The sequence below is a fragment of the Scardinius erythrophthalmus genome (genome assembly GCF_964197995.2).
Source record: "Scardinius erythrophthalmus genome assembly, chromosome: 12".
Taxonomy (NCBI): domain Eukaryota; kingdom Metazoa; phylum Chordata; class Actinopteri; order Cypriniformes; family Leuciscidae; genus Scardinius; species Scardinius erythrophthalmus.
In genome coordinates this window covers 18,170,756-18,195,309 of record NC_138232.1, presented here as the reverse complement: position 1 = coordinate 18,195,309, position 24,554 = coordinate 18,170,756, and the positions used below count along the sequence as shown (strand labels likewise).

Here is a 24,554-nt window from a genome sequence, read left to right as displayed (position 1 = left end):
CACCTGTCAGATCCATCACTCTCAACTGATGTCATGTGAGACAGTGGCGCCTTCCCCAGACTGTCAGCTTTACTAGCTGAGCCACTGCCACCTGTGAAAACAAGAGCACACAACTTGTATAACATTTACGCATAAATGTGTTGGCACTTTAAAAATAAATATCAGTTAATGGTATCAGCCACAAATTTCTTGATCGGTGCGCAACTACATTCAAGTACAAACTCACCAGGGCTTTTGTCATAGCCAGCAGCTACAGCTGCAAAAGTTGGATTTCCATTCTGACCAGGCAAAGAGGCTGACTTGGTGAGCTTATTCCCTGGAGCCTTCTTTAAAGTAGCCTCGCTATAAAAAAAAATATATATACAAGAAAAAAACGTCACTCATGGATTTCCATGATGAAACCTGCCTTGATGGCAGTTTCTCAAATGAGTTCTAGTAGTATGTGCACTTTAAAGCAGACGCCTGTTAGAGTTACCAGTTGGTGTGGAGCACGCTGCTGTAGCTTCCACGAGGCACCAGGCCAGGGGAGGTTGGGGGTGGGGAACAGGTTCTGGAGATGACTGAACTAGGTCCTTTCAGGAAGGGGTCTGCATGCATGGTCTGCATAGAGATCTGCTGAAGACTGTCTGCTTCTGATAAGACATGAGACAAATGTTTACATTTTGGGAAAAGAGTACATAAAAAAGCAAACTGACTCAAGCAAAAGCCCAGGTTAAACTTCTGCACTCATTACTTACGGTTGCCAGTTTTGCTGAGAGGAACATCCCATTCTGGTGGGGGGGACTCTTTCTCTCCTTCTGATCCACTGCTATGACCCAGCTCCGACATGGAGCCATTGGATACAAACTTTCCAATTGGAGATAGCCGGTCATCACCCATCTTCCCACTGACTACTAGGATAGAGTAAAAAAAAAAAAAAAAAAAAAATTTAAAATGGTTTCAAGATTCAAAAGTTGGGTGGAAAAGCGGACACGTACGTTTGCCCAGAACTCGTGGTTTGGAGAAGCCGTGAATTCCTGTATTGGCAAGGGTTTTGGTGAAGGTCTTGCGCTGCTTATCCTGTTTTTCCAGGGGTGTGACGTAAGGGAGTTCAAGAGAGCTGTGTAGAAAATATATCATCATTTTTTTTAATAGGATATTAAACTGATCAGAGTAATAATAGAGATTGTGTAAGTCTGATGCAAAACAAAAATCCATAATCCATAATTCTAGAAAATATATATTTATAGTCAGTATTCTAAGTTACAGATAAAAGGCTCACTGTAAACTTTAAGGCCTTACAGATGAAGTACATCATTTCTGCCCCACTAATAACACCTCGGGTTGCAAAAATAAAACCTCAGGCCCCAACCTCTAAAGGCCCTGATATAGTTCAAAGGAGGTCAAAAAATAAACGGCTGTGCTGCCATTTCGAACAAAAGTTGAAGTTGAAACTACCAGAAAGCTTTTCACTGGCTGTTAAACACCTACGGACTGCCATTGGTCATGATTATAAATAGGTGGGTAAATAGGCTCCACCTTATTTGACATGGAAAGCTTGCACTGTGAATACACTGGAAAGATGCTTTATAGTTGAAATTGAAGCTGCAATTGTAATTGAAATTCTGATTCCTGAAAAATTAAGTTGAACTTTACAACACTGAACCTGACACTACAACTTTTTTTTTTCTGCAATTCTGCAGACATCCCACCTCTCCCAGTAGTTCAGTGAGTCTCTGGCATATTGATAGCGTCTCTTGGACACCTGCAAATTATATAAAATATCCCAGAAGTTGTTCCTTCCAAATCCCCCAACACCAACAATCTCTGAACAAACCTGGATTTTTCCACTTGGTTCTCCTTCTTTGTGGTTGGTTGTTTCTTAGTTTTTAGTTTAGTAGGAAAGGGAGTAATTTCTTCTCTTTCTTTTCCATTGTCCATTGACACAGGTTTTCCTTTCACCTTCACTGGCTCCTGGTTAATAAGACAAATTGTAGTCAAAGAGTTAATCTAAAAAGCAACTAATAGCAAGTTGATTTGGAAGTACTCTGTTGGTCTAGTACAGGGGTCTCCAACCTTTTTTCATTTGAGAGCTACTTTTTAAAAATGAAAGTGGCCGAGAGAAACTCATGTAATACAATACTTAAATAATGTCTCATAACTCATACTAACAACTATCCAAATTGTTTTAGACCTAAAAGAGTTTTTGTAGGCCTATATATGTCAACCTTAAATGTCAGAGAAAAGAACAGAATCAAAGTTTTTTTTTATAGAAAATTGTACTTTGCATATTATACTATAAAAACACATAATTATAGTTAGTTTTATAGTGTATCATAACTAGAGATGAAATGGCATGAAAATTTCATTTCATGATTATAGTGACCAACATGATCACGGTTATCACAGAATACTGTTCAAAAAGTACTAATACTACACAATAAAATCAGTTTTATGTCGAAAACTAGCAAATAAGAAATAAAACTAGCATCAATATGCACTTTGTTTACATAAACATTAAAATAATTACATTAAAAATGATGGCAAGATTTTAAAGGAGTGTCTTGCAACATGTTATCTTCTAACATGTACAAGTTAAAATAAAGTTTCGATGAAAAAGGTTTTATGAAAAGATAAACCTCACATATTTCATCCTTTAAATCATTTTTATAAAAAGAATGAGTCAAAAGGATAAATTACTGACATTTACAATTCACATTAGCTCATCTTTTATTATTAATAGTAAAATTCGGTCCGATTTTACTGTGGCGTCAGTCGTTGCTATGCAACCATGCACTGCGCTCTCCACAACGACAAAGAAGTTTTAGTAGCGAATGGATTTCCGCCACCAAAAAACGCTTGCTGTAGCTCTGTACGGAGAAGAGAAAAACACCCGTAGTGTTTGGGTGCACCTCCATCCTTCATGTTGACTGAGCTTTCAATGTAGTTACGGAAAGGGTGAAGCTGATTGGTTGGTTCTTGTCACATGACCTGCGGTCATAATTGCGGTCAATTATGAGCGCGCTTGCCGCACGACCTACATTTGAAGTAACGAACTTGAGCGGCCCTTTGGCGAGCTACCTCCAATCAATCCACAAGCTACTGGTATGTGTTGGAGACCCCTGGTCTAGAACAGTGGTTTTCAAACTTTTTCAAGAGCGACCCTTTTTTTTATTTTTTTTTTATTGACGCGACCCATAGGCCTATATAGGCCTATTCTTAAGCCTTTTGTTAACAACCGCTTTTGATGATGCACGTGCAGTGGCTTATCCGTGACGCGATCGTAACGCAAAGTTGATTCTGCACTCTTTTGATCTAGCTAAAGCTACAGGGATGCTAATGAACCGGTAAACCATTAACCATTGTAAGAATTTTAACCAATTAATAGCCTACTATCGTTTGCTGTATGCTTAAAAAATTCACTAAAAATATTCCACAACAAATCCTTTAAATTTAATGATATTCAGAACAGAACAAGAATGAAAATATATATATATCTATAAACAAGCCAAAGCGAAATAATTTAAAGCGAAAGTGAAAGTAAGCGGCGTTGGGCACACGTAACTCTCTCATTCGAATACATTTTTTTCCATATTCGTGATTTATTTGGATGCTAAACTATTATTTATTATAGGCTTATAAGAAAAAATGAAAATGATTATCCCCCCAAATTTTAAATATTTATTAGGCTTCAAAAAATATAAAAACTTTTAATTTAAGTGAACTTAAAACAAACCTTACATAAACCCATTATAAATGTCATATTTACCTGTGCCTTTCCTGTCTAACAAGTATGAAATATACAAAAAATTTAATATGATTATCAAAACATTCTGCACTGCATAAATTATAAACTAAATATAGATAAATCCTTATTAAAGCTACAAGCATTCTTTAGTCAAGAGCAGTTAGTAATTTTCTCCGAGAATTAGCTGCTGCCACTTTAGGACCAGCCACAGCTGACGATCTCACGCATCCCATTCTCTCACTACTCTTTACTTTAATTTAAGATTTTATTTAACTCATTTAAGACTGTTATTGTGAGAATACTCGACAAAACGGACATGGCATACATGTGTGTTGTTCGTTCTAGCACGAAAGAGAACTTGATACTGGCGCGCGTCTATCTGTGGGTCGTGTGTGTGTGTGTGTGTGTGTGTGTGTGTGTGTGTGTGTGTCAGGAGGACATTCACTGACAGCGCGTTCTCTTTTGTCTTGTCGCGCATGAAAAAGCATTTGCATGAATAAGAGCGGGATCATATAACGATAGCTTAGTTACTGTTGTTGTTTCTGGCGTTTCATCGCCTGTGCCGCAAACGCGATACCACGGAGGAGCAGGAGGACCGAGCCTATGTCGATGCGTCCGCGTCCGGGAACATCGCGTGCACACTATATAAACAAATTATAGCAAACGGGATTTTGGATTTTGAAAAGTGGGGAGGACATGTCCCCCCTGTCCCCATAGGAAATTACGCTCGTGGGCTTCTTTGTACTTCACTCACGTTCCAATATCGATCCCTCTTCAGAAAATCACCCTCTTCACATGCGCAAAAATGTGCTTGGAAACATCACAGTGGAGCGGTGCTTACGCTGAATGGCACGAACTGTAGGCTATTGACTATTTAAACAGAGCAGTGTAATTTTTATGTGAGGTTGACTATTTTATTTTGATAATGAACCGGCTGCGATGTCAAGATTGCAATGCTGGAATGCGTGTGAGGTGCCACCGGCACGATGGAATCATTTAAATATACTCCGTTATTTTGTTCAGGACATCATTCGAAACTGCAAAGTATTTATTTATATTTGTGTACACTCGCAATAAAACACAACATTGTGCTTTTGTAAAATAAAGAAAACAAACAAACTGAGGTCTCGGTTTCCTTTCCGTCAACTTGTTTGTGAGGCGCCGCGCCAAACGAACCAAACTCAGCAGCATGCTGTCAGTTTTTTCTTTCGTTTTATTAATCTATTAATTGTTTAAATAGCCATATTGTGTGTGTTTCTTTTATATAGACTATGGTTTAATAAAAACAAATTTTGTTTTTTAATTTAATTATATTTTCCTTAAATCATCCTGGCGACCCATGACCCAGGGTTTGAAAACCACTGGTCTAGAATGTCTCACGTGTATGTACCTCTTTAATGTTGGCCTCCATGTCTGGGTTAGAGGTCTCTGTGGTAGTAGAGGAGCTGTCATCATTGTCTGCCAGTGGCTCTTTTAAATCTTCTCCTTGAGCCTTTCCCTTTGTTTTCCTCTCCTTCTCCTCCTTCTTCTTAAGAGCTTTTGTTTTATTCTTCACTTTCCCTTTTGATTCAAGCACTGAAAAACATTCAAGTAAATTAAGTTATATTGTGCATTTAGCAAATTACACTGACCTCTGGGGCAAACACCTGGCATAAGTAGTTGAATGTTAATCTATAGTTATATTTCTATATTGTTATACATTACCTTTGTTTTGTGAGAACTGTTGTGAATTGTGTTCTAAAGACACATTATTGGCAGAAGACTCAGGCCTGTCAATGTCTTTATCCATGGCTACCAGGAGTCGGTTGTAATCCTGATCTTCTGTACTGTTGGCCCTTGTGCTTTTGGACTGTGAGGGTGTTGAGCTCGGGAGGTCCTCCAGGAGGCCTGAGTCCTGCTGCTGTTGTTTGGAACTCCGGGCCTTTCGGTTAGTCAGCTGAGTGAGTCCTTGGCCACTATCTTTATTGAGAGGAAAGGAGGAAGAGGATTGCATAGATCCAGAGCGGCCTGAACCAGATCTGGGCTTGCTGTCTGGCAGAACGCCGTTGCTGTTGGAGATGGAGTGCGGACCACCTTGCCGACCCCCAGTCCGCCCACCAACGTTTGACCCGTACATTCCTCTCGTTGAGTTCTGGTTTGAGTCGGCAAAATCATTCAAGCTGCAACGGATTAAATGCATTTCGTAAAACTTCTCAGATAAAACGATGCGGAGAAAATCAGAGAGAAACAAAAATGGCATTTCACTTTTTTATTTTATTTAACTAAAAAACATTCCTCACTCACTTAGCATCACTTTGAATTCGTACAATTTCCCTGAGATCAAAAGGTTTTCCAGTCTCCATGGGAGAGTTGGATTCCACAGACAGCCGTCGTTTGAAGGGCTCCCATATTCCCTGGGCCTCCAGATAGGCTGTAGCGATGACCAGCAGGAACATGGAGCTAAAGAAATATCACACAGTTATTCATTTACAGATAAAGAAACAAGTATTTTATTAATTCCATGTGTTAGAATATAGAAAAATTGAATGAAACAGAATTAGAAAGACGATTCTAATACACTACAAACACAATGCTCAATTTACGTAATATACATAGGCCTATCTATAGCAAACATTTCTTAAAATGTCAAAAATGAATGCCAGGGTTTCATACTTTATTTATACTTGAATTTTAGGCCTAACCAACTCCAATACTCCACTGTTCAAAAGTTTGGGGTAAGTATTTTCTTAAAGAAATTAATACTTATTATACTAATACTTAAGTATTAATACTGTAGTTTAAATTACTTTTCCCATCAAATAAACCAGGAAAATAAACGATTTTTTGTACAAAAATATTAAGCAAAGAATATATATATATATATATATATATATATATATATATTATATTATATATATATACAGTGCCCTCCACAATTATTGAACCCCCTGGTAAATATGATCAAAATTGGCTGTAAAAAATAAATCTGCATCGATTATCCTTGTGATCTTTCATTCAAAAAATGTGCAAAATTCTAACCTTTCATTTAAGTAAAAGAATTGAAAGTGGGGGGAAAATCACATTATGAAATAAATGTTTTTCTCCAAAACACGTTGGCCACAATTATTGAAACCCTTTTATTAAATACTTTTTGCAATCTCCTTTTGCCAAGATAACAAGCTCTGAGTCTTCTCCTATAATGCCTGATGAGTTTGGAGAATAACTGACAAGAGATCAGAGACCATTCCTCCACACAGAATCTCTCCAGATCCTTCAGATTCCCAGATCCATGTTGGTGCTTCTCCTCTTCAGTTCAGCCCACTCATCAGGTCAGGGGACTGAGATGGTCATGGCAGAAGCTTCATTTTTTGCTCCACAACAAATTTTTGTTTTGATTTTGATGTTTGTTTTGGATCGTTGTCCTGATGGAAGATCAAACCACGGCATATTATAAGATTTCTAGCAGAAGGCGTCAGGTTTTGATTTTTTATCTGTTGATATTTGATAGAATCCACAATGCCATGTATCTGAACAAGAAGTCCAGGACCTCCAGCAGAAAAATATGCCCACAACATTAAAGATCCAATGGTATATTAAATTGTACACATGGGGTACTTTTTATCCTTGTGTTCACCAAACCCATCTAGTGTGTTTGCTGCCAAAAAGCTCTGTTTTAGTCTCATCTGACCACAGAACCCTGTGTTGTTTGAAGATCCAGTCGTGTCTGACAATTAAATTTGCTGGAATTTGTTTTTGGATGAGCGAGGAGGTTTTTTTTTAAACCCTCCCAAACAACATGTGGGGATGTAGGGGTTGTTTGATAATTTTTGTTTTAGGCTTTCTGACCCTTAGACTCAACTAATCTCTGCAATTCTCCATCTGTGATCCTTGGAGAGTCTTTGGCCACTCAAACTTTCATACTCGCCGTGCATTAAGACAGTATAGACACACGTCCTTTTCCTGGCAGATTCATAACATCTTTAGTTGGTTATAACTTCTTAATTATTGCCCTGATGGTCAAAATGGGGATTTTCAATTCTTTAGCTATTGTCTTACAGCCACTTTCTAGTTTGTGATGCTCAACAATCTTTTGCTACGCATCAGAACTGTATTCTGTGGTTTTACTCATTGTGATGGATGATTAAGGGGATTTGGCCTTTGTGTTTCCTCATATTTAAACTCCTGTGAAACACGTCATAACACAAGTCATAGCTGGACAGTTTCATTTTCCTAGTCACCCTGGTGTACTAAAAAAGGTAAATATTAATGGGAATATACTTCAGAGATATTTTACTCATCAAAAATTCTAGGGGTTTCAATAATTGTGGCCAACATGTTTTGGAGAAAAACATTTATTTCATAATGTGATTTCCCCCCACTTTCAATTCTTTTACTTCAATGAAAGGTTAGAATTTTGCACATTTTTTGAATGAAAGATCACAAGGATAATCGATGCAGATTTATTTTTTACAGCCAATTTTGATCATATTTACCAGGGGGTTCAATAATTGTGGAGGGCACTGTATATATATATATATACATATACATACATACATATATACACACACATATACATATACACACACACACATACACACTCACCTAAAGGATTATTAGGAACACCATACTAATATTGTGTTTGACCCCCTTTCGCCTTCAGAACTGCCTTAATTCTACGTGGCATTGATTCAACAAGGTGCTGAAAGCATTCTTTAGAAATGTTGGCCCATATTGATAGGATAGCATCTTGTAGTTGATGGAGATTTGTGGGATGCACATCCAGGGCACGAAGCTCTCGTTCCACCACATCCCAAAGATGCTCTATTGGGTTGAGATCTGGTGACTGTGGGGGCCATTTTAGTAGAGTGAACTCATTGTCATGTTAAAGAAACCAATTTGAAATGATTCGAGCTTTGTGACATGGTGCATTATCCTGCTGGAAGTAGCCATCAGAGGATGGGTACATGGTGGTCATAAAGGGATGGACATGGTCAGAAACAATGCTCAGGTAGGCCGTGGCATTTAAACGATGCCCAATTGGCACTAAGGGGCCTAAAGTGTGCCAAGAAAACATCCCCCACACCATTACACCACCACCACCAGCCTGCACAGTGGTAACAAGGCATGATGGATCCATGTTCTCATTCTGTTTACACCAAATTCTGACACTACCATCTGAATGTCTCAACAGAAATCGAGACTCATCAGACCAGGCAACATTTTTCCAGTCTTCAAACTGTCCAATTTTGGTGAGCTCGTGCAAATTGTAGCCTCTTTTTCCTATTTGTAGTGGAGATGAGTGGTACCCGGTGGGGTCTTCTGCTGTTGTAGCCCATCCGCCTCAAGGTTGTGCGTGTTGTGGCTTCACAAATGCTTTGCTGCATACCTCGGTTGTAACGAGTGGTTATTTCAGTCAAAGTTGCTCTTCTATCAGCTTGAATCAGTCGGCCCATTCTCCTCTGACCTCTAGCATCAACAAGGCATTTTCGCCCACAGGACTGCCGCATACTGGATGTTTTTCCCTTTTCACACCATTCTTTGTAAACCCTAGAAATGGTTGTGCGTGAAAATCCCAGTAACTGAGCAGATTGTAAAATACTCAGACCGGCCCGTCTGGCACCAACAACCATGCCACGCTCAAAATTGCTTAAATCACCTTTCTTTCCCATTCTGACATTCAGTTTGGAGTTCAGGAGATTGTCTTGACCAGGACCACACCCCTAAATGCATTGAAGCAACTGCCATGTGATTGGTTGATTAAATAACTGCATTATTGAGAAATTGAACAGGTGTTCCTAATAATCCTTTAGGTGAGTGTATATATATATCTTATGTTACTGGCCCCAAACTTTTGAATGTTAGTGGAGCAGTATGGACAGTTAATCCTAAAGATAAGATTTGAAAAAAACAAATCAGAATTTTGTGCAGTGTGAACAAAGACTTGCAATGTTTATAAGATTTTATGAGAAGACTTTCTTAGCAATCAGGTGATCGAATATGAGAAATCAGACCTCATAATGAGGGAGACGATGATGTAGAGCTCAAGCTCCCAGTTGGGTCGGGGAAGGGTCTCGGCACACACTGCCAGCATGTGATATGGCAATGATGCATTCAGCACAAACGCAAACACTGAGCCTCCCGCAGTCACCAACTTCAGCTCCCGGATCACTCTGGATGATGTGAAATCTGGTGTAAACCTGCACATCACAAGAAAGAAAAGAGTTAATCATATCTTTGTCCAACTGTTATTTATGATTGAACTCTCTAAAATAAGGGAAATGAAATTCATTTGGAATGAAAAGCAGCTACGTTTTATAGACATTATTAACACAACATTTATTTTCTGTTAAAAATGGTAACCATGGAACCACTCACAGTATGACGAGGTCTTTTGAACTGTTTGGTTTGAGTGCAAATTCTTCACAGTTGAGAACTTTGAAGCCATAACCCTCACATGCGTTGCCACTGATCTCCATAGATCGAATGTGAATCGGGAGAAGACCTGTGTTCTCCAGCCTGAAAGTCCTTCGAAGAGTGAAGTTTGGTTCCTTGGCTTTAACTTAAAGAATTGAGAAACATGCACAACAGCATAATAAGTATGTGAACAGAAAGGTAAAGAATATCAAACTTCAGAAGTCTTATTTAACTTTGACACTCACCATCTGAACAGTCTTTGAGGAATGCCTCGGTAAGTTTAAACCTCAGAGAGTTGCCTAGGCCTGGGGCTTTACCAGCCAGTCTAAGACTCTCTGTTGTGCCTTGACCATGAACCATGATCAAGTCTACTATCGTCAGGTTGTTCCTGTGCAAACATGACAAGGGTAATGTGCAACAGCACTCTCATAGCATTCTTCTTTTTTTTTGGCACTCACTTGGCACACTAAACTTACCTGACGACTAGCAGAGAAGAGACACTGTGATTGGTAATGGGTCTGAACCTCACATTGAAGGACTTTACCTCCCCAGGCATAAGGAGCACATTGTATATGTAGGGCCGAATCAAACCTTCAACAAATCCTGTGGAACTCTTCATCACTGAAGACTGACAAACATACACAAATCATTAGCAGCATAGACACACCCCAACCATGGTGCAGCACTTCTTTATTTGGGTGGATATCATGAAAGTTAAATTGAATTAAGTTAAATTGATTCAATAATACAATGAGATGTCTCTACGTGGTCACAAAAAGTCCTTGTTACTTACATGATTTTTATGGACCTGGAATTCCAGTGTATGTGTGTCAATGTTGATGTTGGACAACTTTCCTAATGGAAACCTTTAAGGAACAACAGGAAATAAAACATCAGATGAAATCCATTTTAGGGCTGCATGATATTGCAAAAGAACTAACATTGCAATATCTGTACATTTACTGTGCATATTGTTCTTTCACATCTAGCACTTAATAAAAATAAAATATTATCTGGAGATTTATTTATTATTTTTATTTATTATTTTTAAGCCATATTTTGTTTTCATATAATATCCCACTTGCTAATATTTTTTCTACTGGTTAAAATATTTACTTGCCCTGCCAAAAATGTCACTGGCATTGCTACAAAAAACAAAAAAGTAATTGTTTTCATTGTTTTTGACACATACCGGTACCTTGCATTCTAGTTTGTTGAGAGTTTGTTTCAACACCAAAAATTCACAATTCTCGATTCAAATTTCAATACCACAGCAACTAATACAAGCCTAACTAATGTAAAGTTTAAAAATTATTAAAGAGAAATAAACAGTAATAAAATAAGAACAAATAAAATAAATAAATAACAAAACAACAAAAAGATACAAGTGAAATAAATAGTGCTATAAGTTTTTCAGGTGGGTCTAACAGTAGTATTCAGGTAAGAAATGCTACAGAAATTGAATAAAGTAATCAAATGTAAAATGACTGCACAATCTTCACTGTATAGCCTAAATTAAACAGATTAATCCTTTGACATGTACGATCACACTGTATAATGCGATCAACTGCTAAATTCAAATGTGCTTTCGCACTTTGGCTGGCGCTTAGCCAGAGACATCACAACTATTCAGTTTTCAACCACATAATGTTTATGTTAGTTTTCAGACATTTAAATACATTTAAGTACAAGCAAATATACATTTATAGTTAGTAAAATACACACTGACATCTATGGAAGCAGCAATAATAATCCTTTCAATTATAATTTGAAGACATGTTTTATTCATTTCAGATACCATTTACTTTCATGTATTTCAGGAGAAGTGGGTGAATTAACATGATGTAAATCCAACAGATCTGATTCACTGAAATGAGGCACAAACTAACATGGCGATGCCTATTCGTGTTTATTTAGAACATAATCATAATAAAGGTGTTTAAACGACAAAACACATACACTTACACATATTTGACAATCGGAATATATAGGGGCTTTCGCACCGGAGGAACCTTTTCATAGTTCCTAGAACTATTAGCAATTGAAAACTAATACCTTTTCATGTACTGTCTACATTCTTTGTATAACAGTTCAATCGAATAACATATTAGACAGGACTGTTAGACAAATCGTAAAACAATGAACACTGAGAATGCAGGCGCAGCTTATGTCACTTCAGAGTTCCTGCTGGCGGTGCGACTGCGAATGCAAACATGAAAATGTTCCTAGGGGAACCACTCATTGGTGGCTGGTGGCTTGTTCCTAGAACTAAGTTCCTATAACTAACCGGTGCAAAAGCCCCTTATCAGATAGTTCATTATATAGTTCACAAGTTTGTGAATATTTCACAAATTTGTTAACTATATCATGAACTATCTGATATATTCAGATTGTCAAATATGTGTAAGTGAATGTGTTTTGTCATATTTTGAATAAAAAAATAAATGAAATAAAAATACATCTGTCATACAGCGCTATTGTGGCTGCGGTGTGTCTCGTGAAAAGCATGACGCGACATCATGGAAATAAGATGATCCGGTCTAAAATAACATTCGCCTTAGAAAAAAACTCATGCTGAATAGAATATTCTATATTAGAATATTCTATATGCAGCTATATGCAGCTATAGTGTAATGGGTAGAGAAAATGACCACATATATTAGTTTAATTGAAAAAACCTTCTTCTGTTTTGTTACTTTTTTTAAAAAAAAGCCGTTACACTGTTTCAGGTGGGTTGCCGTGGAGACGGTAGCTCAAACGCTCAGAAATAAACATCTAGCGCTTGAGAAAGACATAATTTTTGTATCTCCACTTCTTTCCAACCCACAGGTATTTTTTAAACCTTTCCAATCTCTGTCAAAAGTTATCGAAAGAGTATATAACCAGTACAGTTGTTTAGGTGATGTATGTTGTCATGTTCCGTGTAGAAAGGTTATTATGCTGTGTTTATACGGTATGTATTGGCTTGCCGCTTTAGCTGGCGAGCTAGTTGAACTGTCACCGTTAGTGAAGGTTCCGTTCTCTCGTCTTTTTGTACTGACTGTAAACAGTAGTGTCAAGTGAACATCGGTATGTTTAAAGTGTATGGTGTAATGTCTACATATTTGAATGTGCTAAAGCAATTGTTTCAAGATATAATATAATATATAGTGTCATTTGTTGATGTATATTTGATATATTATAACGTTACAGTAAGACTGGTATCTATTTCACAATATGGTATTAATGGGTTTTGTATTTTATCTGATATACCAATGCTTTACATATTGATTTGTTTATTGTATTCAGTACAGTTATAGACCATCTATATTATATGGTCTATGTTGATGTATATTTGATATATTATACAGTAAGACTGGTATCTATTTCACAATATGTTATTAATGGGTTTTGTATTTTATCTGATATACCAATGCTTTTCATATTGGTTTGTTTATTGTATTCAGTATTATAGACCATTTCTATATTATATGGTCCACGGAATGGCTGAAGTTACGGTTTATGATCTCATAGTATTATTGAGATATTTGATCCAAAAGAGAGAAGAAATAAACATCCAGCGCTTGAGAAAGACATAATTTTTGTATCTCCACTTCTTTCCAACCGGTTTTGTACCTGCCCAGATTCCCCTAGGTCTGAGGCCGGTAACAATAGCAGCTAGAATATTTTAAACTTGCGTGTGAAAGGGTTGAAGCTACTAAATGTTTTCAGGCAAGAGCAATGAGTGATTATTTTTCTTTTGTTGTTTGATTAACAATAATGACACACATAGCAGCAGGTATATTTAGGCTGCTGTCACTTTCAGACTTATGTACGGATCTAACATACTGATAGACATTCGATTTTCTCCGACTGTTTACACTCACTTAAGAAAAATTCTAAATCTGTTTACGAGGATACTCACTAAGAAGTGCACTTCAAAGATAATTTTGTGTGCATTTGATCATTCAAGCGCGATAAGATGAAAAGGAGTACTCAATTTGGTCTGAAAGGCGGCTTTCTGTGTGCATGCTTCAGATGTGTGCGTACGGAAAACTATCTATAAGACAGCTTGCGGGTACTGAATTGAGTTCTCTTTCACATCTTCTTGCACTTTAAAGTCCCCGGGCCATCGGGCAGTCCTTATATCAAGCCCTGGATGGTATAAACAGGTCTTCATACATGAAAACGCATAAGAAGTGCCTTACCTGTCAGCAAGTTTGCCTGTGAACACTGAAGGATTTGGGTACAGAGCCAGAGGGAGAACCTGGACGTAGACCGGGACATCGGCTGGGTTTTCTAGAATCACTTCTTCTTCCTAAAAAGACAAGTTCAGGTCAATGTATTTGACTACAGTGAAAATACTATAGTGGACTTAATCATTTGTAGCTAAAACAAATGAATACAAAGATATTAATAAATAGGCACACAAAGGGGAGATATATGTAGAGTTTTGTAAATGATTGGTGTGTGAATACACTCACCGATGAGCTGTTGGTGTTTGTAAGTGAAAAATGGATCTGTTGTGATGAGTTGACCAGTGAGGGCCATGTGAGCTGTGCTAAGATTTTGGCCTGAACATTCTTCTGCAAATCTGTGTTCACTTCGAAGAAAGCTTCAACCCTTCACAAACAAGACAGTCACATCAAAGATACATACACAATACATTCACTGTGTGGTTATCTAAATGTATCAGACTCACTCAAGGCCTGATTGCTCTTTGAGCTCTCGCCATCTTTTCAGGAGCCGCTGGTGTAGATCTACATCAGCATCCCACATGTCCTCCTGCATAACTAAACCATGGGGCCTGGACTCCGCTGCAGAAAGAAAAACACACAGGAGAAATATTAATTGAGAAAACTACTAATTTTTGAAATAAGGACTTAATTTCTTTCAGAAAAAAGCATACATTTCAATACAAACGGTAATCCCACATAACAGTGATCACCACACTGCAAGCTGGCATCAAAATAAATGTTTGCTATCTGGAAAAGGAGTAAAAAACAAAAGTAAATTCTTAAGATATAAAACATCTGATTCATCCAAAATGATTCTATATTGTATTATTGTACTTATAGCAAAGTAAACTGAGCAAACTGTGGGCAGGTGCATTTCATTTAGTATAGCGTTTTAGTGTTGTAATTGGGCCTGGCACCTTGGACTTTCGTCTGGGTTCCAACTCCACTTTGTTATTGCGAAGTCGTTTGAAGTAAAACCGGACGTCCTCCGTGAGAGAGCGAATTTGCTGAAGCCTTACTTTCTGTGAGAAAGAACTCTGTATGCTGAAACCTTGGTGAACTACTTTCCCCTAAATAAAAAACACAGAAAAACATTAACAGCTGATGAAAATCACTTTGAAATAGTCTGAAACCTAATGAATGGTCTCTTGTCTTGTAAAAATAACAGTTGTTTGCAAAACAGGTCATGTTAGCACATGGCACTGGACACAGGGAGTGGTGATCAAACAGTGCCTGGGGGTAAAAGCAGGGATGAATCACATGCTCACATTACATGTACAATAGAAGTGACTTTAGTACGTTGAGATCTCAATGAACAGGTACTTTTGAACCATTTACAAAAATAAATCTAAAGACAACAGGATATGACTAAGATTTTGAGAAGTACACTGAGAATCTACATAACATTATGGTTTTTAAGACTTACCGGGAATGAAGGGGGAAGAATGATTTGTTTGGGTGAACAGCTTAATGTTCCAACAGCTATGAGAGCCTTTACAGGGATAGTCAATATCTGAAAGAGAAACATATTAGCTAAAGATTTGCTCAATGGTTGCAACTGTGTTGTTAAATATATATGCCACTTTTCTACCTATAGTGTGCCTGAGCTTGATCTGAAACTGTTCTAAAACTTTTGCTCCCCTACAAAACCCGCCGGTATCAAACCAGGAACCGCTAACATCAGTGGCTGTCAGCCCAGTAAAATATACACACCAAAATGAAAATTTCAGAACAGCTCAATCTGCAAAGATTGATGTGAAAGAATCTAGAAAGTTCCCCTTATAAATTAATGAAAGTAGTGTTATATATATATATATATATATATATATAATATGGGCCTTTGTAGGAATTATGAAAAGGTTCCTCCAGTGCGAAAGCCCCTATAGAGGCTTTTGCATCTGAGGAATCTGGCAGAAGTATGTATATATATATATATATATATATATATATATATATATATATATATATATATATATATATGCAGAAGTATGTGTGTCATATATATATTATGAATTATGAAAAGGTTCCTCCAGTGCGAAAGCCCCTATAGAGGCTTTTGCATCGGAGGAATCTGGCAGAAGTATGTGTATATATATATATTAGGGCTGTCAATCGATTAAATTTTTTAATCGCGATTAATCGCATGATTGTCATGAGTTAACTCGCGATTAATTGCACATTTTTTATTTGTTCTAAATATACCTTAAATTAATACTTTTCAAGTTTGTAATACTCTAATCAACGTGGGCATTGATAAATATAGATGCTTTATGCAAATGTATGTTTATTATTGAAACCATAGTCAATATAGCATGAAGACGAGACATGTTTCAAAGGTCATAGATGTTTTTCAAAGAACTTGTTCATGTCTATTAGACACATGTAGAAAGAACAAAGAAATACCAGGTTCCCATTACTTCTCTTTCTTTGTACTGAGCAATTTACTAACACAAAAATGTTTAGATTTTTGCATGACAGGGCAGCTCTTCTGAAAATGCTAAATGTACATTTAGCATTTATTATTACATTGTAGTTTGTCTCTCTCTGTGCCCATTTTGATGAAGCTAAATTCTCAATACATTCTCAATAAAACGTATATTTTACTGTTTCTGTTGTCAAACAACGGAATGAATTTGAAATGGTGACTGAAACGCGACCAAATAAACATAACCAGCTCTCCCTTCCAAGACGTTAATCTGCACAAAAATTCTGATAATCGAGCCGTCGTCTGGTGAAATCAAATACACATAAGCTAAAGACAATATCCGTGCTCTGATTTCGGCTATATTTGTAAAATTAGAGAAGCAACATAATATCTGTGTTTAACTGAATTAAAGCGCTGCTCCTCCGCGTGAGACGCAGAGAGAGAGAGAGAGAGAGAGAGAGAGAGAGAGAGAGAGAGAGAGAGAGAGAGAGAGAGAGAGAGAGAGAGAGAGAGAGAGAGAGAGAGAGAGAGAGAGAGAGAGAGAGAGAGAGAGAGAGAGAGAGAGAGAGAGAGAGAGAGAGAGAGAGAGAGAGAGAGAGAGAGAGAGAGAGAGAGAGGCGCGCGCGCGTGCTGAGAGAGCAGTACCGGCGGTACCGGTATATTCTCAGAAACTAAATAAAGTTTGGGCGCTTTGTTGAAGGGAAAAAAATCGCTAAAGGGGTCTGCAATGTCGCAAAGTAGCCAACACTGTGTATCTCCATTTCTCCAACTAGGGGTTGGGTCACGGGTCAAACAGAAAATACGCGCTGCGTTAATCGTCCGTTAAAAAAATTAGTGCCGTTAATATGATTTTGCGAAACGCATTATTAACGCGCTAAATTTGACAGCCCTAATATATATATATATATATATATATATATATATATATATATATATATATATATATATATATATATATATATATATATATATATATATATATATATATATATATATATATATATATATATATATATATATATATACACATACTTCTGCCAGATTCCTCCGATGCAAAAGCCTCTATAGGACAAACTGGAGGAACCGCACTGGAGGAACCTTTTCATAATTCCTACAAAGGCCCATATTATATATTATTTATATATATATATATATATATATATATATTACTCTAACTCTACGATATATATATATATATATTATATATATATATATATATATATATATATCGTAGAGTTAGAGTAATATATATATATATATATATATATATATATATATATATATATATATATATATATATATATATATATATATATATATATATATATATATATATATATATATATATATATATATATATATTACTCTAACTCTACGATATATATATATATATTATATATATATATATATATATATATATATATATATATATATATATATATATAGTTCATTAGTTTGCGCTCTGTCTAAAAGTCCTGTCTAATACTTTATTAGATAGAACTGTTATACATAGAAAGTAGACAGTATATGAAAAGGTATTAGCTTATGCCATTTGGTTGATGTCCAGTGCTGCAAGCGTGAGCAGAATTACAGGTCAAGAGGCCCATCTATCACTGTTTTCCATGTTCGTAGAGTTAGTTTCTGGAGTAAATATATAGGCTATAATCTGTGTGTTTACACAGCTTTTTAAAAAATGGTGGTTGCTAGTGTTTCGCATGCGTTCGGTCAATCAGCGAATACTAATGTCACTGGTAGTTCCTATAGTGCTGGGTCAGATCCTGCCCTGAAGTAGGAGCTAAATTAGCTCCTCCAAAAGGAGTTCCAAGAACTAAAATCGTTCCTAGTTCCTGCGGTGCGAACACGCCAAAAACCAGGTACTTCCGCCAATAGTTCCCCTATAGAGGCTTTTGCATCAGAGGAATCTTTTCTTAGTTCCTAGAACTCCTAGAACTATTGGTGGAAGTACCTGCCAATAGTCAGTGACAAAACCTTCATTGGTTTAAGTTCACAGATCCCCCTGCCTTAGCATCAGCTTTGGCATGACAGTTTTAGGGAAAAGTAGTAATAATAGAAACCCACACATTCAGGATGAAACATACCTCATAGTCTGTTGTAATGTGTATGGCTCCATCATAAACTCCCTCTAGAGCTTTAGCCACCAAAGTGACTTTAAACGCTGCATAATAGCCCGAGGCTAAAATTACCTGAGGAAACAGACATGCAATACAGAGTTATGAACACCTATGCATACAAATGACATTCCTGTAACCATCCTGCTTTTCTTGCAGGATGCAAATACATACTGGAACACAACTACATTAAACCTAACCGATGCTCATATTTACTTTTAAAATATGAAAAACATGGCACACATGGCAAACAACTCATACATTTAACATTTAATAAAGGTAAATGTTACCTTTATAAATCTTCCCTCATTAGATGGATGAGAGCATGTTTGTTTCTATACTGATCATTAGTGTTGGAACATTGTGTGATGGCCCTATAAATATCACAACATGGAATAATAAACTTTACATTTAATGCACCAGTGGCATATTGCATGAAGCTAGATGAACAAACTCTGAGTTTCAGAGTAGGTTTAGAGTTGACAAATATATCAGGTTCAACGGGGTCACAACGCTCGGTTTAAGCGTTGTCTGTCAACTCAGGTTTGATCCAGAGTTTGCGATTAACTCTAAGTCGCGTGCACCTAAAAGTGACACGTGCGGCAAATGGAACATGGAGAGCGTCAGTTTGATTCACTTCTCACGAGAGAGACGGAGCAAATTACTTCTCAGTTCTGTAGGTTAAGTGATCATTTTGAAAATTAGCATTTACAAGGCAGGAATAAACACAGATTCATATAATATAAATATAATAAATAATTAGCAGCAAAAGATGAGACAAAAAGATTTTGTCTCTAAAGTAGCAACTGAAACCAGCTTTGTACAACAGGCCACTGCTCTCTTTAGTGTAACTCTAACGTTAAGTGGTGTACATAAAAGACTCTATAGTCTAACTGAAGCATTTCTCTGTGAACTGTACCAATCAGTTCACATTAAATTATTTTGGTATTTTGGTTCTTAAAAAAAAAATAATTATATATGAAATAACTCCTGTGCTTGCAGTACCCCAAAACCACATATCTTGCGACACTTCTGCAATTTTACCACAAGTACGGACATGTAAAGATTCCACCGGAAGTCATATGACTGCCTGCAGATATAATCCATTCTGAGATAGCCATGTGTGGCTCTATTTGGTTATCAGCTGTTTTTCCAATCTTTAAAATCTGAAATATTTTCAATCACATAAAGACCACAAAATATTTATATACATTTAAAACTATTAGAGCAGAGAAGGTACAAAAAATGTTCATCAATATTTAGTGTGGGAGAGTGCATCATTTCAGGTGTTAAGTTGATTCTTTGAGGACAATTTATATTTTAAATAAGAATATGAACATAAAATGAAAACAAAATATTAATTACTAGTGTGCTATTGCAGTCTTATTTTGCTGCACAAGTCATGATAAATTTTAACATTCAGAATCTTTGAATGTAGTCATTTTCAGAATTTTGTAACAGTACTAGTAATAGCATCAGTACTTCATAATGGTATTAGCATCACTTTTACAACCACTAGCACAGCTTTTGACAATTCCACACTTTCCACTTTACAATACTTTTTAACCACACAACTCACATTATATATTTATACTGGATAACTTAGCGTATCTGGATTGTAAATACTTTTATCAGATATTTATTATGATACAGAAATAATTATCTTAGTTAATGAATATTCCAGCAAAAAGACAACTTAAGCTCTGTGAAATGCTGTCTATTACAGAGAAAATGATTCTGGAATGATTTAAACATAAGTTCTGGTGAGGGGCAGTAAAGGAGTGATAAAGACTGCGCTCTTACGGTTTTGTATTGGGCGGCTGATGTGTTCTGCAGCTCTTGAATTCTGCTCAGTGCTATACTTCTGTTCCCTCTTTCTGTGTTAAGCAACTCCAATGACAGACTGTCTCCTGTCACCAACCACGACTTTATCTCCAACTGTAAGTACAGAGAAATCCCTGAACACGTATTCATAAAGAAAAAGCCATATCGACATTACTGCTCACTCCAGTAACGTCTTGAAAGTTTAAAAGAGGACTGCTATTCTTATCCAAATGAGAAAAATGTGACAAAGTACTGAACATGATGACCTCGCACCTCAATTGGGTTGCTGTTGACCACCACAAACACCAAACTGCTGGTGTCTGTGGCACTAAGGACACCAAAGTCTAAGATATGCTCTCGTAGACAGGGAGGAAGAACAACGGGCTGTTAAATAAGAAAGCAAAGACAAATCATGGCCATATAATCTCTAAAATGAAACAATTAATTAACAACATTTATAAAATTCAGAATTAGGTTACATTGGTGACAGTTTGTCCCATGTAAGCTGTTTCTAATGTACCTCCAAGAAGCCTGTGTAGGCCCTGACTGGCAGGTGAAATTTAGAAGCATTGGTGATAAGGAGAATGTTGCTGTCGATGTGGATGGAAGGTCTTACTGGTCGAAACAGAAGGGAGAAAATGTAGCGGGACTCATGGGGAGGGATAAGAACTGGTGTGCTGAAATTATGCACCTGTAAAAACAAAACAAAAAAACACACCAATATTTTACTTTCATTTTAATATTTTTACTTGAAAGAAGTTTTCTGCTGACAAAATTGTGAAGGCTAGAAAAATTGCTCACATTGAACATTGTCTTGGCTTCTTCGGGAAGGGACACATTGTGGATACGTATGGCAAAGTTGAAAGTATTAGTGAGGTAGATGGGCCTGTCCACTGGATCTACAGGACTGTCTCTGATGTGGAACAGGGTAGCTGTGTGGTCAAAGCCCAGGTACCTAGAAACAGTAAGCATTAATACATTGTAAACTAGTTACAAAACTCTAAATATATGCTGGCGAACTTAAAGAATTCTTACCCTTCTAAAACTTCAGCTTGGTAAGGGATTTCAAGCTTTGAGTAGCTTTTCTCTTTTGCCTTCACTGTTATTTTTCCAGAAAACTGGTCTGGTCTTCTTGCTTTTGAAGCTGGAAGGTAAAATAAATAAATAAATAAAAAAAACACAAACATTTATTTTGTTAAATCTGTAAACACTTTTTTTTTTCATTTAAAACAATGAATAAAAATGTCTAAAATAAATAATTTCACGATAATGAAAAAGCACTGGTAACATTGTAAACAGACTTTAGTTGCTTTGATGTGATCATTTTTTTCTAATCAATATCCACAAGATTATTACAGATTTCAAACCCCAAATGCTTCTACCTTCTCCTCAAACTTAATAAACTTTTGACTTATGGATAAAAATCTGTTTACTGACGGGAATTATCATCAAATCAATACAGAGATGCATGATGACGGGTTAATCTATACGAGGACAAAGGCCAAATGCCCTCCTAATGATACCTCTAAAAAGAACAGTACTTACCATCAAAACTAATACTTGCAACTTTGGCATATCGGCTCTCTCCAGCTTTTAGTGTAATTTGCTTGAACTCAACTACAACAGCTTCATTCGATGGAGTTGGCCTAACACTCTATACAACACAAACGCAGAGAGCATTAAAATAGATATTTAATTCACCAGTTAAATCAAAAACCTTGCCAGGCTTACACTACCATTCAAAAGTTTGGGGTCAGTAAGATTTTTTTTCCCCTAAAGAAATTAATACTTTTATTCAGCAAGGGTCAATTAAATTGATCAAAAATGACAGTAAATAATGTGTTACAAAATATTTCTATTTCAAATTAATGCTGTTTTGAACATTCTAATCAAAGAATCCCAAAAAAGGTGCATCACAGTTTTTTCAACTCTGATAATTAGTAATGTTTAAGTGACAAATAAGCTTATTAGAATGATTTGTAAAAAAAAAAAAAAAAAAAAAAGATTCTAAACTGGAATAATATTTCACAATATTACCGTTTATACTGCATTTTTTTTAACCAAATACACACTCTTGGTGAGCATAAAAGACTTTTGAAAAAATCTTACCGACCCCACACTTTTGAACGGTAGTGTACAAATAATCCATGTAAATAATAAGCCCTGTAAATTACCATGATCGATACATCTTTTGCCCCTGAATTTAACAGATGCAAATTCAGTTGTTTTGGTCGATCTGCAAAGTTGAAAGGACACAAATAATTGTTACCTTTTTCCCCCACAGTATCTACCATTCTGCTGTAAAATGTATTGTAAAAAAAAAGCACACCTTGCGATCGAAGCGTACCAAAGTCCAGCATCTCTGTGGAGGAGTATATACCAGGTGCTGGAAAGATGCACAAACCATGAGTCAGGGCTGAAATAATATTGATCAGATGGTATCAGAAAAGGTGATTCCAACTGACCTGTGGTGACTTCAACCTCCACAGGGAGGATGATAAACTCGTCCTCGTTGGACGCATTAGTTTTAATTCTTATGAAGGCTGTGTGGTTGTCAGCGTCTCGAGAGGAGAAGCTGGCTCTCATCACACCCTTTGTCTCGAAAGGAGCGATCTCCTATAAAACACAGAAAATTAAGCACATGAAAATAATAAATTGTACCACGACAGTGATTTAAGTGAGCACACTTAAGTGTGAATAAAAAGTTATGCTCACCCATAATTTTTTGGTGCCACCCTGCTGTCCAGTAGGCAGCTCTAAATGTAGGTCTCCTCCACTGGTATACATCTCTACAACCTGAAACCATAAAGATACCATGTAAAGACAATGATAAAGATAAAGAACAAAAAATGGAGCACTGGTAAAAGAAAATATGATAGAAGCACACGCAAATGGCAAGATCACACCACAGGATTTTAACCCCGAGTCAACGAGCTTGCCGATAGGTCGGGCTCTGATCGGGGGCAAATCAGCGGGTGATCAGCGCTCGCCAATCTTTATGTGTGAACTACCCAACGCATCAAAGAGGTTCGCTGATGCCTCACCGACGCCAGACAAATATCTAGCATGCTAAATATCTGGAGCTGTCGGCTGACTCGACGCAATGAACAACAGCCAATGAGAGCATAGGCTTGAGCACCCAAAGAAATGTTTGAGCGCCCACGGAAAAATTCCATTAATTTTAACCAATAATAAAGAAAAATGATTGCAGCTTTCAGACACAAATTTCTTCTCCTTTTTATAGTTCATTTGAGGCCGTTTCTATGGCGTAATTTTAATGAGAATTGTCGAGAGAGCATTATTATTATTCTCTTTCACTCATGCACAAAACTGGGCGCGCGCTCTCAAATATACAGTGGTCGCATGGCTCTGCTCTCGCTCAGATTTTAAGAGTGCATGTTCAAACTTTGTCCTGAACACTTGTGAATCTCTATTTGCTCTTTTGTTAGAATTGAAAAAGCTTTCAACCACCAGACTTTCACGACTGACTGATGAAATAACACAGTGTACCTTTAAATTCGTCTTTGTTTCATTAGATAGCATTTTCAAGCTGATTTTAGTCATCTAGTTATTTTATTTTTTAATAGTTATTCTTGAGTTAAGTACTTATTGTGAATAGGTATTTAATTAATTATTTTATTTAGTGAACTGCTACTGAACATCAGTTATCAGCCTGGATCACTCATGGATGGAGTGCATTTTTTTTTTGTTGGTCATGTATTTGCAATCCGTGCATTTAACTTTGTGAGACAATAACTTCTGTGTAATTAATTAATCAAGCGCATTATCGAAAGGAGAAAAATTAGAATGTTAAAATATTTTAAGGGGCAATTGTTGCG

The 24,554-nt window shown here is 36.7% G+C and overlaps 1 protein-coding gene across 3 annotated transcripts in view; it reads right to left on the bottom strand.

The window, feature by feature from the left end:
- tmem131 (transmembrane protein 131) overlaps positions 1 to 24,554 on the bottom strand; it is a 42,643-nt gene that overhangs the window by 2,625 nt on the left and 15,464 nt on the right. For 2 of the 3 annotated variants that reach the window (XM_081381488.1, XM_081381490.1), the window contains 31 exons: positions 23,431 to 23,511; positions 23,181 to 23,331; positions 23,045 to 23,101; positions 22,890 to 22,951; positions 22,261 to 22,369; positions 21,751 to 21,859; positions 21,517 to 21,670; positions 21,236 to 21,406; positions 20,989 to 21,099; positions 20,695 to 20,829; positions 18,862 to 18,966; positions 15,764 to 15,850; positions 15,255 to 15,407; positions 15,009 to 15,084; positions 14,802 to 14,916; positions 14,584 to 14,722; positions 14,308 to 14,417; positions 10,914 to 10,986; positions 10,597 to 10,748; positions 10,366 to 10,508; positions 10,082 to 10,265; positions 9,718 to 9,903; positions 6,011 to 6,166; positions 5,432 to 5,886; positions 5,118 to 5,302; positions 1,817 to 1,953; positions 978 to 1,099; positions 738 to 893; positions 476 to 632; positions 227 to 342; positions 4 to 91 (listed from right to left, as the gene is read on the bottom strand). In XM_081381488.1, coding sequence (XP_081237614.1) covers positions 4 to 91; positions 227 to 342; positions 476 to 632; positions 738 to 893; positions 978 to 1,099; positions 1,817 to 1,953; positions 5,118 to 5,302; positions 5,432 to 5,886; positions 6,011 to 6,166; positions 9,718 to 9,903; positions 10,082 to 10,265; positions 10,366 to 10,508; positions 10,597 to 10,748; positions 10,914 to 10,986; positions 14,308 to 14,417; positions 14,584 to 14,722; positions 14,802 to 14,916; positions 15,009 to 15,084; positions 15,255 to 15,407; positions 15,764 to 15,850; positions 18,862 to 18,966; positions 20,695 to 20,829; positions 20,989 to 21,099; positions 21,236 to 21,406; positions 21,517 to 21,670; positions 21,751 to 21,859; positions 22,261 to 22,369; positions 22,890 to 22,951; positions 23,045 to 23,101; positions 23,181 to 23,331; positions 23,431 to 23,511 — 4,235 coding nt within the window. The remainder of the gene's footprint in view (positions 1 to 3; positions 92 to 226; positions 343 to 475; positions 633 to 737; positions 894 to 977; positions 1,100 to 1,816; positions 1,954 to 5,117; positions 5,303 to 5,431; positions 5,887 to 6,010; positions 6,167 to 9,717; positions 9,904 to 10,081; positions 10,266 to 10,365; positions 10,509 to 10,596; positions 10,749 to 10,913; positions 10,987 to 14,307; positions 14,418 to 14,583; positions 14,723 to 14,801; positions 14,917 to 15,008; positions 15,085 to 15,254; positions 15,408 to 15,763; positions 15,851 to 18,861; positions 18,967 to 20,694; positions 20,830 to 20,988; positions 21,100 to 21,235; positions 21,407 to 21,516; positions 21,671 to 21,750; positions 21,860 to 22,260; positions 22,370 to 22,889; positions 22,952 to 23,044; positions 23,102 to 23,180; positions 23,332 to 23,430; positions 23,512 to 24,554) is intronic. The other variant, XM_081381489.1, reaches the window with a different exon arrangement.